This window comes from Chinchilla lanigera, unplaced genomic scaffold (assembly GCF_000276665.1).
Source record: "Chinchilla lanigera isolate Chin_1 unplaced genomic scaffold, ChiLan1.0 scaffold00080, whole genome shotgun sequence".
In the NCBI taxonomy this organism is placed as follows: domain Eukaryota; kingdom Metazoa; phylum Chordata; class Mammalia; order Rodentia; family Chinchillidae; genus Chinchilla; species Chinchilla lanigera.
The window spans coordinates 3686900-3706730 of record NW_004955481.1 but is presented as its reverse complement, the minus strand read 5'-3'; the positions used below and the strand labels follow the sequence as shown (position 1 = coordinate 3706730).

Below are 19831 nucleotides of genomic sequence, written 5' to 3'. Positions count from 1 at the left end.
CTCTCTCCTATAATTAATATTTCCTGTGAACTGGTAGTTAGATCAAAAGGCATGATTATATTTAGGTTCAGTTTTTTTTCCTATTAAGCTTTTCACAAGGACTTTTCAGAATGGTTATTGTGTACTTTTGTATCGATTACATTAAGAAATATATACTGTCTAGTCCCAGTTTTCAGTTATTATTTATATTAGCAGATTCAGGTATTGTGAGTCTGGTCATTCAGGAAAAGGCTCTTCAAGGCTTAAAAAATGGGTTTTATTGAATATTTTTTAATATAAATTATTTATTTTTATATAGTTAACTATATTTGCCTGTAATAAATGAGTTTGTAATTTCCAGTTTTCCAAAATGGATTACGATGACCACCCAACCCATTAATTTCTCATTATGTATAGTCCAATTCTTATTCTTTTTGACAGTGTTAGTGATCAAATCTAGGGCTTAGTATGTTACACAAGTATGCTATAACCCTATCCTTATTCTTCATTAAAGACCTACAAACTAAGATCTTAATCCTATTTTCACTTCACTAATCTACTTGTCTATTCCTACAACACTATTTTATTAGAAAGCTAGGTATGGTGATGCATACCTGTAATCCTACTCAGGAGCTGAGGCAGGAGGATCACCATGAGTTTGAGACCAGCCTGGGCTATGCAGTGAGTTCAGGGCCAACCTGAACTTGAACTATGTAGTGAGACCCTTTCTCAAAAACAGCCCAAACCAAAACCAAAACTGTTTTATTGGAGAATGTCATGATGGTATCTGGTATCTGTTAGAGCTTCCCTTTACTCATTTTTTTTCCAACACCTTTTTACTTGATGGATTTAGTAGCCATTGGTGATAATTGCATTTATTAATTCAATAGAGTTTACTTTTGCTTTTAAGAACTTAATTTACGCACTTTAGAAGTAGCAATTATGCATGTTTCCTACAGTACATCTCTTAATTTTTAAACATATATCCATAAAACAGCCACTTTAAGATTGAGTAATCATTGCTTCCTTAGTTTATAGACTTCTAAAAAATAAATTGGCTTTTGCTTCCTTTCCCTATCCACCAACAGATCGAAGAAGAGATGTTGGCTTTGCAGAATGAGCGCACAGAACGAATACGAAGTCTGCTGGAGCGTCAAGCCAGAGAAATTGAAGCTTTTGACTCTGAAAGCATGAGACTAGGTTTTAGTAACATGGTCCTTTCTAATCTTTCCCCTGAAGCATTCAGCCACAGCTACCCAGGAGCTTCTGGTTGGTCTCATAATCCTGCTGGGGGTCCAGGACCTCACTGGGGTCATCCCATGGGTGGCCCACCACAAGCTTGGGGCCATCCAATGCAAGGTGGACCCCAACCATGGGGTCACCCGTCTGGGCCAATGCAAGGGGTACCTCGAGGTAGCAGTATAGGAGTCCGCAATAGCCCCCAGGCTCTGAGGCGGACAGCTTCTGGGGGACGGACGGAGCAGGGCATGAGCAGAAGCACGAGTGTCACTTCACAAATATCCAATGGGTCACACATGTCTTATACATAACTTAATAATCGAAAGTGGCAATTCCGCTGGAGCTGTCTGCCAAAAGAAACTGCCTACAGACATCATCACAGCAGCCTCCTCACTTGGGTACTACAGTGTGGAAGCTGAGTGCATAATGGTATATTTTATTCATTTTTGTAAAGCATTCTGTTTTGTGTTTACTAACTGGGATGTCATAGTATTTGGCTGCCGGGTTTGATTTTTTTTTTTTTTTAACTTTTGGGGAAATTTTGAAAAGGGGAATTGATACGAAATATTTCATGCATGTAGTAAAATGAAATTGGCTATATAGAGGGGGTATTTTTTGAATACTGCAAAAATAAAATGCAGCAAAAGTGGCTTGAATCATCACTTTAGGGTATCATATCCCAAGAAGTTTGTGAGAAAATCTAAAGCTGTCCTCCATATTCAAAATTTCTATGAGACACAACAGGCAGCATATACTCAAGACAAGTTATTATAGGAGTATGCCTGCACCTTCTCGCTAGTGTATTTTCTTTATTAAATTGGTCTGACTTCTCAGCCTCATTTGGATTAAAAAAGCAGAAATCTATGAACACTAAAGTATTGTATTGACCTTTTCAGATGGTAGAAACAATTCAGTTCTTTTTCTGAATGCTTCCTAAGTTTGTCAATGATTTTGTCCAGTCAGTTGTGCCTTCTTTGTGTTCACAGCACGATGGAGTTGCTTAAGGAGATTACAAGCTGTATAGGGATTGCATTAACCAACCTGTGAGCCTTTAAGGGGGAAGACCAGGAGAATGAGAGGGGCCCCTGAAAGTTTATGTGATAGTTATGTCCAGCAGCAGAGTGAGGACGTGAAGTATATATATCCTAACATTTGTTGCTTACACTGTGATATCTCATCCAAGCTAAACTCTAAAAGTCCTAACATCCCAAACAGTACTTTTACTTTATACAGAAACAAAGACATAAAGCCAATACAAATCAAATGCCAGAGGTGTTTGAATGATGCCATATTTGCAAACTGCCATCTATGGGAATTCTTATCACACTACATAGATATTATTTGACTGTCCACTTTTGGCTTATGGGATTCCTGTTTACAAGTAGACTAGTCAGTTATTTAAATGTTTAGTTGCCATAGTGAACCAGGAGCACTGAGCCAATGACTACCAGCTGCTGACTAATCCTCATCACCACTGTAGATTTTGCTGCATCTGTAGGTCCTCTGTTTTATAATTGCTGTTTTTGTTGCTGCAGTACTTTACAAACTTCTAGTTCGTTGAGACTTAGTGCCTATTTGGGATCATGTTAACATCACACAGTAGGAAACACCACTCTACAAGTCTCAAGCCTCAGTGCTAAAATACTACTGAAAAGGAACTAGAAAGTTTGGCACATGAAAAAAAAAAAAAAAAAAAAAAAAAAAAGTTATAGCGGTCAGGGAATCCCTTGACAGAAGCTAACATTTTGGGGTGGGGTGGGGCGTGTTTTGTTTTTTTGTTTGTTTTGTTTTGTTTTATAATGAAGGATCAACCCAATGTTGAAAGTCAGATGTTACTTGGTATTTCCATTCTGTGCGTGGAAGTTGAGTTGGAGGTGGGTGGGGAGCTGTGAATATGACTTGAAGAAAAGAAAACGTCCTCTTTAGTGACAGATCAGAGTTTCTTACAAGTTATTGTCCTGCCTCCTCCCTAGTTGTCTTGAAGAACACTTGCTGCTAACTCTGGATCCTGCTTTTCATATACTCAGAGGGCTCCAAGATAGAACTCTCCAGGTCCCTCATAATAATATGCTTCCCCTAGACCAAACTAATGACCAAATTGTAATCCATCACTTGGTTTTGTCAACCAGATTTTTAAGTTTCCTTAGGTACTGTATGTCAGCCCAGTCTCCATGAAACCTGTCCTTCAGGAATTTCTGACATTGATTTGAAGGTAACTATAAGGAAAATTAATGCATTAATATAAAGTCTTTAAAAAACAAGATCAAAGTGGAGTTCATACATTCTTCTAGCCAGTGTTTCCAGTAGCGTTCTGTTGTATTGTCCTGTTGGCCATGCTGCAGATCTCCAGTTTTTAGGTAAATATGACATATATTTGTCATAGCTGATGGAAAGGCTTTTAGTCTTCTTTTGTTTGCATTCAACTATTGTACAGTGTTTCAGTGAAAAATCTATTCGGAGGAAAAATTATAAGAGCTTTAGAATTTAATAAAGTATCCAAAAATGCAGTAGACTTTTAATACCTTTAAAAGCATTCTTTAGAAATCTGGCCCCTGTCTACTACTGGAGAGGTGGAATAAGGAATCAGATCAGATTTGCTTACAAAACCTCTTCCAAACTCAAAGTGCTACCAGTGATAAAGTCCACTTGTGAGCTTCAGCTAGGCTAATTGAGTTAATGAGTTCATTCATATCATACATATTTAGAAAAAGCATGATTGAATACTGACTCCAAATGTCTGTTCAGTAAGGCTTTGTATCTAATTTGGGTGACAACTAGTTTTACATGTAGGTCATCACTATATATGGGTTATATCATTAACTTTAATTAAAATATATGTAGTTTGCAAAAATGATTCAAATTAATTGGTTTTTGTGTGTTTATGGGATTGTTAACTTCTGATGAATCTCATGCATGATAGGAATCATCATAGAGTAAAACTGGTAGCAGGAAAATTTGCAGGGTGTTAAGATACCCTGAAGAAAGAGCAAGCACTTTCTGAATCTGTGTGCAAATGTCAAAATTTGATCAAACTAACACTACCTCCTCCCTGGTGTTGGTGTTCACTCATATATGTGTTTAAGAAAATTAAAAGTATGGGAAATTTGTGTAGCATATCAGAAATTATAAATGCTATATCTGGTATCCAGAGCCTGGCAGTGAAAACTTTCTTGTGTTTGTCCTTCTCCCCTTTTTGTGTTAGCATTTTAAAAATGCAAAGCCTCATATGTTGAAATATTTTATTCATAATTAGATTTTCTTCCCTTTGCACATTTTTTTCTTTTTAAAAGTCAGTTCTAACCTCAAATTAGAGTATCCGAAAGCATTTTCACTGTGTAGATGTTAGCTTGCGAATGTGTTTATATTATTTTTATCAGAGTTGACATTCTTTTTAGTCCTTTCTATACATAGAGATGACCAGTCCTGCATTTGAAGTCACACCGACAGGTATAATAGACTTACATAATTTGAACTTGTCATAGCCATGATCTTCAGCTGCCTGGATATAGGTAAACATCATTCAAAACACTAAAGACACCTTCCTGACCACTCCCATTCCTACCAATTTTTTCTCAAACCCCACCCCTCTTTTCAAAAATGGACAATTCTGTGTCTTTTTTAGACCATAAGACAGACCTTAGTAACTTTCTGCTTTTGTAAGTACTAAATGTCTGGCATTTTAAACTTTTATAAAATACATTGTGTTGGACACTGGAATAATACTATTTATTTTCACCTGTGAAAAATGACTTAATTGTACTTGAAACACCTCCTTTGCAGTTCTCCATTTGTGCCATTCACTAGTGGAAATAAATTGTATTATACCATGATCTACTGGCTTTTAAAAACTGTGTTAAATATGCACATTTTTGGTATAGCTATTATCATTTGTATGTATATATTGTATATACATATGAGTGTCTATGTGTGTATAGATGGATGGATGTAACTCATACTGTACATTTCCATCAGGGCACTTAAGGTTCTGTTGTTTTTGTTTGGTGTTATTTCAGTCATCAGCTAAGGCAAGAATGCAGGTGTTTTTTTTAAAGAACGAGTACTCAGTTGATATTTATGAGAAAGTGATCATTAGATTCAGTCTTTTGCTTTCTAATCCCTTCTTAGCACTTGTATGAGTGAAAAGTAAAATATGGAACCCTAAGTTGCAATGCAGTGAAATAGTGCTGGGGAAAGAACCAGTTAGTCTTTCTGTGAGTTTTGTGTTGTGATGCAACAAAAGATGAGTGATGACAAAGAGAAATGAATTGTGGAACGAACACTGGTGGTGATTCCTTTGCAGAGATGATAAAGAGAACAAGTAAATCACACAGTCTTTACTTATTTTCTGTATTTCCTAGTAGTGATGCCATTGATCCTCTTTTTTATTACATTGATACTATAATTATGTATTTTGCTGAGGACCTAAACAGCTAACGAAGGGATTAAAATTAAAGCATCTAAGGTTCTCCTGAACTATACAATCAACAGGAAATGGTCACTGAGAGCAGATTATGGCATTGGTGTGAGGGGCTTTCTACTTCTAGCTGCCTCTTCTTGCTGGTTAATAGTAAGTTCTTTGCGCCCCTTCCACCCTTTCTGAGCCACTATTTAAGCAGAGATTTGGCCCAACACAGCAACCCTGTCCTTGGAAGTTTATACCATTCTGCATTTTGTCCCATGCTGAAAATGTGAAGTATCTAATGTGTATTCAAGTCAGAAAATATATTCAAGGTGTGTAAAGTGAATCTCCTACAGTGATGGATGAAGAAATTCTCATTTCTAAGAGCCTTCTTAAGCAGCAAAATGAAAACTTGGGATACCATCTTTGGGCTGCTTACTAAAATACAGATCATTATTATTAAAGAGAAACAAATTCTCTGTTTTGCTTTCCCCTATCTAACATGATAGCATTTCAACCCAGGTTGTAGTGTTGCCTTTTAAAATGCACTCACTCATAGTTGTTAAGAACTGGAAATTTCCCATCCTCAGATTCCTTAAAGGAAGAGTGTGCTGTACCTTTAGCATACTTGCCTCGTATGTATGCAAGGACTACTGATTGAAGTCTGTTTTGCTGTGTCTGGTTATGTTGTCTGCACTTTTATGAAATTGCTACAGTAGATCTACATTGGAAATCATTTAATTTGTAAAGTTTTATTAAACACTGTCTAGAAAAAAAAAGTGAAGCTGAGAACTCTTCCTTTATTGTCATATTTTCTACTGAATTCTTGTAGCCTCCTTTAAAGTCATATTGACTAATTTTTCCTCGTATTCAGATTTCAAAAGTTTACTCATACAGAGGAAGAGAATCCATTTGGCCTCATGGTAGTCTTCAGATCATAAGAAATACATAAATTAGTAGCACCTTATCTGCCTATTATGGGCTTCTAAAACTTGCACTTCCCACCCACTCAAAGATTGGTATCTTTTAAAGAAAATAAAGGCAGAGAATGAAACCTGGGGAGCCATGTACTATGTCACCATCACTGTTAACTGTTTCCCAGCAATCCGAACTTTTTAAATTTCACAGGTTTTTTTTGTGGGGGTGTATGTGTCTGTTTGATTGTATTTTTGTTTTATTTTTAAATATACAAGGGTTTCTTTAGAGAAAACGTTAATCCTTTCAAATAGCAGGATGCCCACTGGATACACTAAACATCTGTAGGTAGTTTGCCATGAAGTGGAGAGAAGGTGAGGCTTCAGAATGAATGAAAAAGGGTATCTTGATGCCCAAGAATTCCCCTCAAAGTACGGGTAATTCAACCTGCACAGTTTCCTTTTACTCACAGTTTTTTAGCAATTGTGGGTGAAAAATCATGTAATTATCTGTAAATATGTAGCTAACAAATTGACCTAGTTTCTGTATTTTTTTGGTTTTGTACTAAAGTTTATAGGTCTGTGCCAGCTAGAGAGGAGTTGCTGTCATTGCCAGTTGTGGTTCTAGCATCTAACCCTGAAACCATCCTAGGTGACATACATTTTTAGAATTAATGCTTAAATGTTGTTAAACAGGGGGAAATGAAGCTTAATCATTGGTCAGGTTTGAAATCCTTTAAGCTAAGTAACTTTATTTAATATAAGAATTACATATCCTCAATCATGAGTGAGGTAGGAGCCTCCCTCCCCCAGTGGCCATGTTTACAGAAGTGTGTTTTGTCTATAAAGTGCACAAGTGCGTTACTGTTTATGTAAATTATGCAGGTGATAACATTATGGTTTGGGACTGTTCATGGGCTCTTTACCTGAATTTTCAAATGAAATGAACTATGCTTATTGCTGGCACATTTATCCCACTTCTGGAACATTTTTCCAGAATTACATATGTTCCTTAGACATTACCCCATTTATTTAACCTCCCTTTCTCTGATATGCCTTGTAGCCAAGGTATTAAAGACTGGTGAACGTAGATGAGGGAAATGCATTTCTTAAAAATCCATGAACCCTCAAGTGTATGCTTTCAGTACTTGTGTTATATGTTTCTATGGCTACTTTGAAGTCAGTGGTTTAGAAATGAGATACCAATGTTAATGAAAAGTGTGTACTCTTTGCTTTTGCATGGCTTGGCTTAGTATCCAAGGTATATTAGAGCCACTTGAAAGCATGAAGACCAGTTATATGGGAACAGGTTTCTCTCAGTGGCACATTTTGCTTTTCCTTAGCCCTCAAATACATTGTCTAGGCATGAACATTATTATTACTATAAATTGCACATGGTCATAGAGTGAAGTATGTAATTAAAAAGGATACAGTTGCCTATTGTTTGCAGTTTCTGGCTGGTCTGTGTGACCATTTGGCACATATCAAAAAAAAAAAAAAAAAAAAAAAAAAAACAACCCTGAGGGGTGTTGGAACCCTTCTAACCCTTTTTGAGGGGTCATAAACAGGTATATTTAGTTTATCAAGATGTCGGCTGCTTCGGCATATTGCCAGAGAAGCCCTTTTGGTGCCCATTCCAAATGTGCTGTGCTTCTTCGCATTGCATACTGTCAAAGAGACCACCATCCCTTCTTCCTAACAGCATTTTTCCCCTTTTATTCCACATTAAATGGGAATTGTGCCTACTTAGAGTGCCCCTCCAGTTAATTACATGTGTCCCAAAATTGTCCAAGCTAGAGACACAAGGAAGAAAACATCTTTAAAAACAAAACAAAAGTTACTTGAGGCCAGTTATTTGACAAGGTATTTTACCACATTATCTTGACAACAAATACGAGCCTATAGGATTTGCAGGTGGTTTCTAGAGTAAAATCTAAGTGAAGAGGGATGTGTGGGGTTTCTATTAGGAGATAATTTTGTTCTTATTTTAACCTTTCCTTTTGTGATCCTTCTCTGCTAGTTTAGACAGGTTAATTCTTCAATTTTTTTTAACTTTTTAGGAAAATTTTTACAAAAGCAATGGTCTGATGTAAATAACATTTTGAAGTACAGTGCACATAATTTCCCCAGACTGTTCCAACCTAATCATTTGTAAATGCTTTAGAGTTTTTTAAATTAACACCTGTGTTGCTAAATCCTATTTATGTAAGTCTGCTAAAGTTTTTAACCCACTTAAGACTTAAACATTTAAATAATGGATGGGTTACTATAAGCAATTTAGCTTCCAGAACCCCCTTGTTTTAGTATATGAAAAGCCTAATGCTTATTAATGAGGTTGGAGAGACTATGAGAAATATGTATAGTGTATATTTTAAAACAGCTTTGCTTGTATTGTGAAGATTTAAAAACAAACTTGAGATTTTTAACGTAACTATTAACACAGTTTTAACATAAGTTATCCCACTGGGTTTAAGAGCATCTTGAATGTATAATCCTTTTTGTAACCCAGGTTGGTTTCTGCTTTTACCAGTCATCCAAACATTATTTATATTTTTAGTTTTAAGTACTCATTTCCCTTTGCTATCCTCAGACAGCATGATTTATTTTGCACATGTAGAAATTTTTAAAAGGAAAAAATTAATACATCATTTTCTCTGGTTCTTCACTTCTCTGTTCCTACTAACTCCTTCTTTAAAGGCCATATCACTCCATTTGCATTATTTATGCAAATGCCAGGGTTGGTTTTTATTTTTATTTTTGCTATTTACCTTTAAAAAAGAAAATGCTTCAGTCAATTGCTTTTTTATTTAAAAAGAAAAAAGAAAAAAAAAAAAGAAAAAAGCTGTAACCTTATCATTTCTGAGTAGACCATTGAGAGATGAATGCACACCTGTCATAGCCCAGGACCAGCTTTTGGCAGCTGAAGGGAATGTTTTAACTAAGCAAGATGTTCTTTTCTGAAAGTGGTATATGTTATCCACAATCTGTTTCAGTTATTCCCATGAGTCAGGGGTCCAGATAAAATGAGGGTTATCAGCTAACTGATATGTTATCATTGAGGTTCATCAATGAATTTGTACATTTCTAGTTCCCTTTGGTGAAGGGAAAAATGATTTTGCAAGACCTAGATTTTGGCTTGGTTTCTTGCCTCCTTTTTTGGCAGCCTTCATCTTCTCATCTCCCAAAGCCCTTGAGCCTGTAGGGTTTTCATAGTGGACGAAGGACTTACGGTCTTTTAAAGCAGGGACTGATGTTTTTGTGTGTGTGAGAGATTATCATGTTGAAAGTGTGGTAGTGTTCTACCACTTTACTGATGACTTACTTTAAATATACACAGTCCTTTCAAGTTTTGGACCAAACAGATGCCCACAGTGGAGGCTTATCAAGGGTTGCAATGGGAAAGAAGCCTCTCCCTCACTGTCAGCACCAGCTGGTAAAGGTGACTGTACAGATGTGCATTTTCCTTTTGGTAATAATGGTCCACAGCACTAATTGGTAAGGCTTAATGTACAGTATATTGTCAGTATTCTGGTTCAGCATACCTTATAGTTCATATATAACATGTATTAATTGTATAGATTGTGCATTTAAAGCTGTTACCAAGTTGTCAGAACATAAGAGCGAAAACAAGGTCATATGTAATATTTTGTTTGTAAGTATCCTTTGTATCATAGCAAAGGAAATGTTTAAAAAATCAACTGTAATAAAGTAATTTTAGTACACAGTGTCTGCTCAGTTTTTTAAAGCAATTTTATTCACATAGATATATTTTCTCTTAGCAACAATTAGATAATTACTGAACATCAAGCACAGTGCTAGATGTTACAAGAATGAGTATGATGTTGGTAAGAGGGAGCTCTACTAGTTACATCAACTTTATTCTGTCCAGAGAGTGAAGTGGCCTGTTGTCTTCTAGGTGTGAGATGATTCTACTTTTGGTTCTTTTTGATGCAAGGTCTTAAGTTTTATTCCTGTATTGTGATCTGTGTAACTATAACCCCTCCCACAAACAGGGACACAGTTCTCTTAAAAATTATCACATGCATACATACATACTTTCATTGAGACAGGGTCTTGCTATATATAGCCCAGACCTCCCAATATGACCCTTCTACCCTAGCCTCGCAAGTGCAGAGATTACAGGCATGTGCCACCATGCTCAGCAAAACGTCACATTTTAGCCTTATGTGGGGTAGTAGACTATCTAATCCAGTCCTGTTGTTTAAAAACAGCTTGGGTGACTTTCTTTGTCAAAAGGCTAATTCAGGGGAGGAAATGTTCATGGGTGCTAGGCTATTTTTTTAATTCAAAAATTTTGTGTGTGTGTGTGTGTGTCACACTGGAGATCAAACCCAGAGTCTCAAACATGATAGACAAGGTCTCTACTGAATTATACGCACAGCCCGTATCGTTTTAAAAACTGTAGTTTACCTGTTATGTTGAAGACTTAGAAAAGTGGCATGCTGTTTAATCCAAATGCTGGTATAGTGCCTCCGTGACAGTAACATTTATTTAATTTGCCTGGCTCAGACAACTGGCAGCCAAAAATCGATCCCAGGTCTCATCTGGCATTTGCAGTGTATCCCTCTGAATTTGGAGGAACACGTCAAGCGAGCTTAAAATATAAAATTCTGGTTTTGTCTCAACTGGGCAATCCTTATACATAAAGAGATATACACACTTAGGTCTTTTCATATGGGACAATGTTTAAGTCATAGATGAAGTAAAAAATAGAACCCACATCTCCAAGTTACTACCTCAGTGCTCTACCCTACACTACAAACAACAGTTGCCCACCAAAAAAAATTTCTATGTAGATCCTAAATAAAGATCAGGGAATTTAAACCCTGCTGAGAAGTTACTAGCCCAGAGCAGGAGGCCTGGTTGTTGATTAAACAGCTGCCTCTGGTTAGTATTAAAGAAACAGCTAAATCTACACAAGTGAGGCAACAGCCAGTGAATGAAAAATCCAGGGAGGCTCTGTTAAACAATAGGTAAGCGTGGCTCAGTACACAGAGGATTTCAGGAGACAAACAGCACATACTTGTTTCTAGATATTTATACATTCTGGTGTTGCAGGGAGACTACAAATTTTATCGTATGTACAGAGGGAAACAAATGTTTGTTTAACCACATTAGTGATAAACACGGGTGAGATACTGCTTTATTTCAGAGAAAGTCTGGAGGGGTGAGAAGCATTTTGGTATATTGATGGCTTTCATTGTTTGAAATTTCGTTATACCTTCAAACTTTTAGCACTTTCTGGGCACTTATAACTTTAGTGTAATTACTGGATACCTTTAGTTATTACACCTGGGCTCATTTACAGGATCATTTTTATTTAAATCTTTTCTTGGGGGTGGGGGTCTTTTTGAGATAGGGTTTCACTATGCAGTCCAGGCAGGCCTTGAACTCAATTTGTAGCCCAAGCTGGCCTCAGACTCACAGCGATCCTCCTACCTCAGTCTCCCAAGTGTTGGGATTATGGGCGTGTGCCACCATGCCAGGCCCCCCATTAGAATCTTTGTCATCTCCCAACTCCCAGTCACTTGGTCATCAGATCTAAAAATAAACCAGAAGTCTTTACAGCTCTGTGAGCTTATTAGCATTATGTCAATTCATAGATTTTCATAGGGGAGGAGGCTATCTGATCCAAGCCATACTCATTTTTTAGCACTCCTCATGAGAGGTGCTTAGGGGTAGCCTAGCTGGAATATTCCTCTGATGGTGGGGACTTGTTCTCTGAGGCATTCATTCTATTTATGGGTACCTGGGCACCCTTAGTGTATAACTTAGAAGTCTTCCTAAAAGCAATCTTTACATATTACAACTTCTCAAAATTTCTGATTTCATCCTTTGTGGCTTGATTATAGAATCACAAAATACTGCTTATTGGCATTGTTACAAAGTTCTACCAATGTGGACAGGTGCATCTGCTTATTTATTTACTTACTTGGGTTTTTTTTTTTCCCCCGGTACCGGGAACTGAACTCACAACCTTGCACTTGCCAGGCAGGCGCTGTGCCACTGAGCTAAATCCCCAGCCCTGGCATCTGCTTATTTAGGGAGAGGAATTCATGCTGAAGTTCATTTCTAAAGGAAGATACCCTGGCATTACTAAGATTTCCGGCTGACAAAGGATATTGTGGTTTGGGTGAAAGATGAATACAGAGGAGTTTCTGGTGTTAGGGTGGTTTTGAGGTTATACATAAAGCCAAGATGACACTTCCTGTGTCAAGACTTCTTTCCTGACAGTATTCAAGTCTTAGAAACAGTGTCTTCATTCACAACATGATGTGGTCTCAAAGAGAATTTGGGGCTTTGTTTTTCAGTAAAACAACTATCGGAACCTATTTATAAATATATGAAACAGTGTTTATACACTTTAAATTATAGGTTACCACATTCTTGATTCCAAAGGCAAGAACAAAGTAGAGTTCAAAGAAACACTCAGAGGTGGTTGTCTGCTTCCTGTATCTGATGCCCATGAGGAAATAGAGGACTGCTGCTGAGGTAACACCTCCCTTAAATAGCCGGGTTTTTTTTCCCCCTTCGCTTACCATTTGAACATGTTTATAAATCATGAAGAGACCAAAAGGAAGGCAAAAAAGTAATGAGGTGTTGGGAGATAACTAAACCCCCACCTTGTGAAAACTCCGACTCTGTAGAACTTGTTAGGGGTTGGTTTTGTTTTATTGTCTTGCTTCCTCAAACTCAGAACTTGCGATTTTGTTCAAGGGACCAACCATTCCTTCTCAGAATAGTGTGCCTGGGGTCTCTTCCAGCTCCTCTCGCAATTAGCTGTTTACCAAAAATGGAGCCAATTTAGCTAAAGGACAGGGTCACCCAAACCTTGAAAAGAAACACTTTCTTGGCAAAAATAAGCTTTGCAACCCTTATCTTTAAACAGTGAGAGCAGGTAAGAGAGAAATAGCTTCTTGTGACATGTAGCAAGCACATGTGGCACAAAGGACACCTGGAAAAGAAACATTTTAGGACATAGGTGTTGGACCTCAGGGCCCAAGGGAATTAATGCCCTGGACTAAAGCTGCTGCCATTCCTCTAAGAACGTTACTACTGTAACTGCAGGGCTGGGAGTGTATTTGAGTGGTAGAGCGCTTTCCTAGCATGTGCAAGGCTCTGATTCCATCCCTAGCACTGCAACAAACAAAAACCCGTGTAACTGCAAAATATATATATATTTTTTCAAATATATGTATTTTCTGGGTTCAATATATATATATATATTTTTTTTCTGGGTTCAATATATATATATTTTTTCTGGGTTCAAGATATATATATATATTTTTTTTTTTCTGGGTTCAAAAAAAAAATATATATATATATATTTTGCTCTTCCTGGCAAACTTTCTTTCCTATAAAAGGGGAAAAGGGAATCAACCACCACTTCTCAAAAAACTATTCTTTTGAGAAACCAGAGACCTGTGGTATCTGGTCTAGAGAAACTACCATGATTTTTGCCATTATGGACATGCTAAGCCTTAGGATTTAAAAACCACTGGGCTGAGCGCAGCCTGGGTAACTTAGTAACTTAGACTTTGTCTCAAAATAAAAAATAAAGGGCTAGGGATGTAGTTCAGTATGAAGGTCCTGGTTTCAATTCTTAGTACCACCAAAAGCAAATTAAAAAGCCCTGGGTTGCTTCCCATTTTGCAGTTCTGAATGATCCAAGGGCATATGGGACTGCAGGACACTAATTAACTGAAATCCCCCTGGATCAAGATGGTGGAGAGGGGCGGGGTGGCCACATGTCAGTAATTGTGCCTTACCAAGACTTACACAGAGGCTGAGGTTCTCCAGCAATAGAACAGCTTCTTTAGCATTCAGCCCTTTTTTATTTCTCCTGCTCAGAAATGGTGAAAGAACATTAAAAGAGGAATGTGAAGGAGGATGAGCAAGGAAGGGGGGAGACTTTTTTTTTTCCACAACAGATTATGCCTTCAACAACTGAATGTTGTCTGTCTTTCAGTTTAGAATAATGGAATTAGTTCAGAATTTCTTTTTTTGAGCTAAAAGAACAAGAATGTGGCAAGATCACTGAAATCTGAACTCATGGAGCCAGGCATACCTCAACCCAAAACTCACAGTGTGCCTTTTGGTATAAACGTCTCTTTAAAATTGCTTTGCTTTTGTTGGTGAGGTCAAACTAGGTGCCCTCTTTCTCACTGATGAATTACAATAAAATTTCTGGGCTGGGAATGTAGTTTTGTGATACAGTGCTTACCTAGCACGGGCAAAGCCCTGGGTTCAATCCCCAGCACCAAAATAAATAAATAAATATTTTTAAAAAACACTTTAGGGCAAGCCTTATTAAATTTTTGAACATGGGGCCAGATAATGATGATGATGATGATGATGATAATAATAATAATATAATAATAATGTCCCAATACAAACCAGAATATGTAGACCAATCTGTATAATTTTACTCTTGTATTCAGTGTCATTCTCAGAGAACCAAATCCACACTTAGTCCCTGAGTGGTCAGATCTAGAAAGGTTTTCTGCCTTTACATGGATGGCCTTTTGAATAACTGGGCAGGCAAAGCATGGTAATGTGAAACATTCATAAATCACTGCGTGCAAAACTCTTGCTGCTTTGTTTCCTCTGGTCCCAGATATCTGTCCTGGCTTTGAAAGGGAGAGGCTAGGAGCATCAGAAAAGGGAGTAACTAACGAGAAACTCTGAGTTATGAGATCTGTATTTTTATTTTTTTATTTTTTGTCTTTTTCAGACAGGGTCTTGCTATGCAGCTCAGGCTGGCCTTGAGCTCACTTTGTAGCCCAGGCTGGCCTCGAACTCGCAATGATCCTCCTGCCTCGGCCTCCTGAGTGCTGAAATTACAGGCGTGCGCCACCACGCCCAGCTGAGATCTGTACTTTTAATGACTTAGAGAAAACCCACATTTCAGGAGAATGAAAAAAAAAAAAATAGAGAAAAATAGCTCTGGCTGGGCTTCTCTAGAAGAAATGGTACAAGAGGGAACATCTACTTGAGAAACTGGCTACTTGAGCCAATGTCTAACAGAGCCCTTAGACTCTGGGTAAGAACACTTCTTACTCCTAAAATCCCTTGGGGTCCCTCCAGAGAAGCTTGAGGGCCTGGGCTGGAGTCCCAGATCAGCCCCATTCTCAGTTGAGACTGACAGAGCTCCTCTTAGAGAGTGGATCTTTGAGCCCAAGGCTTTCTCATTCTCACTCTCACCAGCCCTGGTCAAGCTGGTTCCAGCACTTCCTTTTCAGACTCAGGCAACTTCAGGAGCCTGGGTCCACAGCTGCTGATGCTTTGAGTCAGAGCAGAGCCACAACCGCAGAGCACATGAGGGAAGTGGGACCGAGACACAAACATCCTGTCCTTTCTATATCAAGTGGCTCCAGCTCAAGAACCAGTTGCTGCATTGATTATTTATGTGGGACAGAAGAGCCAAATGACACGCATACACTTGTCTTTCCAGCAGTCACGGCTAGGAAGAAAGCATTTTCTCCTGAGTCCATGGACTTAAAAGGTGTTATTCTTTGGCTTACGAAGTCGTTGGCAGGAGACACCAGGGATAATGAGGATGAGCAGGAATGTGTTTAACAGAGCCCCATGGGAGTTCCACTCAGCTGGGGAGAGTGGGTTTGCAAGTAGCTCTCTGTCTCTTCCCACAAATCAGTTTAACAGAGACGCGGCAGAATGTGGAGCAAAGCACTGGAGCTGTTGCATCCAGTCCCCACCATATTTTGGGGACTCCATATGCCTGAAAGACCAAGGGCTTCTGCCAGGTCTCACCTTGTGTACGATCGCTTCCAGCTAAAGATCTCCTCCAGACTGGGGGAGGGGGAGACCTCCCGCTTCTGCTGGGCTCCCCAGCGGCGGCGGCCCCCTAGGAATGAGGTCCGGTGCCTGCTTAGCCCTTTCATCCTCTCTTCCATTCGGAAGAACTCAGTCAAGGCTCGGAAGGACTCCAAGATGACCTCGTGGCTCCAGGCGGGCAGGGGCTCCTGGCGCAGGAAGCCACAGTGGCCTCCATGGCGACTGAGCAGCAGGAAGAAGTAGGGGTTGCTGTGGAAGAGTTCGGTAGGCAGAGTGTGGTCTGGCGGCCCACACACAGGGTCGTCGGCGCTGCAGATGCACAGCACGGGCACGGCAGCCTCGTCCACATCCCGGAGCGGGTCATTGCGATCCCAGTATGTGTCCCAGCTGATGGGGAAACTCTTGGTGTGGCAGAAGAGGGTCTCCTCAAACTCTCGCAGGGAGCGGCTCTTGAACAGCTTGTAGGTATCCACTGTGTCCTCCAGGGCTGTCGCATACCTGGCAGCAAGCAGGAGTTGAGTGGGGAAGGGAGGGGAGAGGGAAGGAAGAATCAGAAAACAAGCAATAGCAGAAGCTGCAGAGCAGTAGCCCACCGGCCAGATGCTTGTCCCCGAGGCTTTTTGGTTGTGTGGCCCTTTTTAAAACTTCCATGCCATGGCCCTTAGATTTTGCATAAAGTGTAGATCTCCAGGGAAATGAATGGGAAGATCTGGCCACAGGGGCTTGAGTTCCTTCCTGTGTCACAGTGCCCGTCAGCCCTGTCATACAGAGCATCACCTGTCCAGCCCTCAGGGGCCACATTTGATTTAGGGGCAACTTCGGATCTACAGGGACAGCTCCCCTCCCAACCTCAGCTTCTCACTCTTTCCAAGGAACTTGTTAAGAGCTGTCACCTCCTCATCCCTTCCCTGCCCTCAGACATCACTGCAGCTACCCCATTCAGTTATGTTAGTTGTTTTTCTATTTTTGTGCTCATATTGCTGTCCTGATGATGACAAAGGAGTGTGACCTGTGAACCCGATCAAGTACATCTCAGGCAGGTTTTCTTGGATGACAGTGCTGGCTGGCGAGAAAGCAATCAGGAGTGTAATTCATTTACACGAAGCATTCCCAAATAGGGCCCTGAGAACAACTGCTGCGGGGAATAAGGAGTATCTGCTATTTCCAGTTCCCTGAAGAGGACCCGGCATCCTAACAGGCCAGGATGGACAGCTCAGTCCTTTGGGTGGGTTCATCTGGCCTGCCTCAGCCAGTTGAATTTCATATATGTTGCTTGCAACTATTGAAGGACACTGCCCCAAGTTTTCAACCACAAATTCCATGGGGATGGCAGCCTCTAAAGGCGCAGTTCCTCTCCACTTCCAGCTGGTGGTCATTATGGAGAGGAAACTGTGACAATCAAGCTGGACGAGAGCACCCTGTCCCTGGACTGCACCAGCCCTCTGGGTTGCCATGGCAGTTCTTCAGGCTGCTGTTCAGCTCATAATTTGACCTTCTCAAAATAGGAGGCAAACTGGGCCAAGGAAAAAGCATTACAATTGCTGAGCACATTTACTGAGCACCTACCCACTGCCAGCCCTTCACCTCCCTTTGTCATTTAATGATCAGAAACACTTTGGGGATGTGGCTATTATTAATTCTATTTAACTGAGAAGGAAAGTAAGTCTTAAAAGGGTTAGGGGCTGGTGGCACACGCCTGTAATCCCGGCATTCAGGAGGCTGATGCAGGAGGATTGCTGTGACTCTGAGGCCAGTCTGGGCTACAAAGTGAGTTCAAGGCCAGCCTGAACTGCACAGGGAAACCCTGTGTCAGAAAGCCAAATAAAAGGGGATTAGGTAACTGCTGGAAATCCAAGGTCTGAACCCAAGCAGGTCTAAACCCATACCCCAGGTCTTCCTCCTGCCTCATCCTCTTGTCATAATACATTTGACCTTATTCCACCATCTCCAAGGGAAGGCTGGAGTGACACTCAGGACTTCTCGGTGAAAAAAGTCTCACCTGTCACCCTGGTAGTAAATTATTCTCCTTTTGGAGATTAAAATAAAAATATGTTTAAAATTTTTAAAAATTTTAAGTTAAATGCTGAGTACATATGCAGGATATTTGCCAAGTCGAAAGAATTTTTAATAAATCAAATGCTGCCCTATTTCTGATCCCTGTCACCTCCTGGCTCTGAGATTGTAAGTAAATATTCTAGACAGATAATGGGCAGCAATAGCTTCCAGGGCCCTCTTTGTTGACCTGCTGAGTTACAGACGATAAATGTCAGGTGCTACCTCTGCTGTTGCAAGGCCAGGCGCTCTGGTTGCTAGGACACCCGAGGACATGCTGGAGCCCCTGGGCGCAAGGCCCTGCTCTAGCACAGTGATGCTGGTTGAAGTCCACGAAGCCACATACGGCTTTCAAACCTCCTCTCTTGATTGTATCTAGAATATGGGGTTTGTCCAGCTTTGGAAAATGTGTGAAAACTTTGCTTAAACTGGCCCACACCTGTTTGTTTCCATAGGAGGCAGGGCTATTTTCCAGGCCAGCCTGAGCCTTCTCTGCCCATCTTGGGCTTCAATTACCCACCTGCTGAGGGCGATCTTCTGGTACAGCAGGAAGCCGCGCTCATAAAGCCAGGGCAAGCCGGCCTCAAACCACTCGCGGCAGCGCAGCACAGGCGAGATGCAGGCGGCGCCCGTCATGTAGCTGGAGGACCCGCACTCGCCCAGGTAGGACAGCAGCAGCGCGGAGCCTGAGCCCTCGCTCACGGCGAACAGCGGGGCCGCAGGGTGTCGGAAGCGAATGTACGTGACCGCCTCTTTAAGGTCCGACGGGTCCCCAAAAGGCTGCAGCCGAGGGCTGACCAGCGGGCAGCCGTGGTGGCCACGGCGGTGGAAGATGACCGGGTAGTAGCCGCGCTCCAGGGCGAGCAGGCAGAGGCCCAGGACGTTGCGAGTGAGGCGCCCCCAGGCGTTGGGGATCACCAGGAGCACCGCCGGGAGGCCCCCCGCGCTGGCGACTCGGCGACCCCGGGCGCAAGGTCCTACGACCCAGTCCAGGGCCACCAACCCATCATCTGCCAACTGCAAGTACTCCCGGGCCAGCTCAGGCCCCGGCCCGACGGGCAGGACGAAGTGGCAGAGGGTCTGCAGGTGAGGCCCCGAGAGCCAGGGGCGCGGTTCAGGCTTCAGCGCCGCCGAGCGTCGCAGTGCGCGCAGCAAGCACTGGGCCAGCGCCGACGGCTTACAGAGGAGGCTGCAACCGCCGGGCAGCGACTCATGCCCGTCGCTGAACTGATCCGCGGGGGCTCTGGCGTCCACTTCATCGTCCTGGACCAGGGTCCCGGGCTGGGTCCTCGCTCCGACCGTGTGCAGGAGTCTGGGGGCGAGCAGGAGCAGCAAGGCGAGAGCGGCCAGGAACAGCGCGAGGGCGGCACCCCACAGCGGCATGGCGCGGCCGAGAGCCCCCGGTGAGCTGCGGGCAGGCGGCGGGCTCCGG

The 19831-nt window shown here is 41.3% G+C and overlaps 2 protein-coding genes across 2 annotated transcripts in view; one reads left to right on the top strand and one right to left on the bottom strand.

Annotated features, from left to right (window-relative positions):
• Taok1 (TAO kinase 1) overlaps positions 1 to 8045 on the top strand; it is a gene marked incomplete in the record, with an annotated part of 137524 nt that extends 129479 nt beyond the window's left edge. Inside the window, 1 exon segment of the mRNA XM_013503358.1 lies at positions 1068 to 8045. Within this exon segment, the coding sequence (XP_013358812.1) occupies positions 1068 to 1529 (462 nt within the window).
• A 7301-nt stretch (positions 8046 to 15346) lies between these two features.
• Abhd15 (abhydrolase domain containing 15) lies at positions 15347 to 19831 on the bottom strand. Its single transcript, XM_005402677.2, has 2 exons — positions 18920 to 19831; positions 15347 to 16845 (listed from the first exon to the last, which is right to left on the bottom strand). Exons 1-2 carry the CDS (start codon positions 19780 to 19782, stop codon positions 16320 to 16322), a joined length of 1389 nt encoding a protein of 462 aa, XP_005402734.1. The 5' UTR covers positions 19783 to 19831; the 3' UTR covers positions 15347 to 16319.

Bases quoted from the DNA above. Each gene is read 5' to 3' on its own strand.
- Abhd15 (XM_005402677.2), bottom strand. From the start codon at position 19,782: ATGCCGCTGTGGGGTGCCGCCCTCGCGCTGTTCCTGGCCGCTCTCGCC. The intron at 16,846-18,919 runs GTGGGTAATTGA...GCTTGCTGCCAG, and splicing joins CAGAAGATCGCCCTCAGCAG to GTATGCGACAGCCCTGGAGG.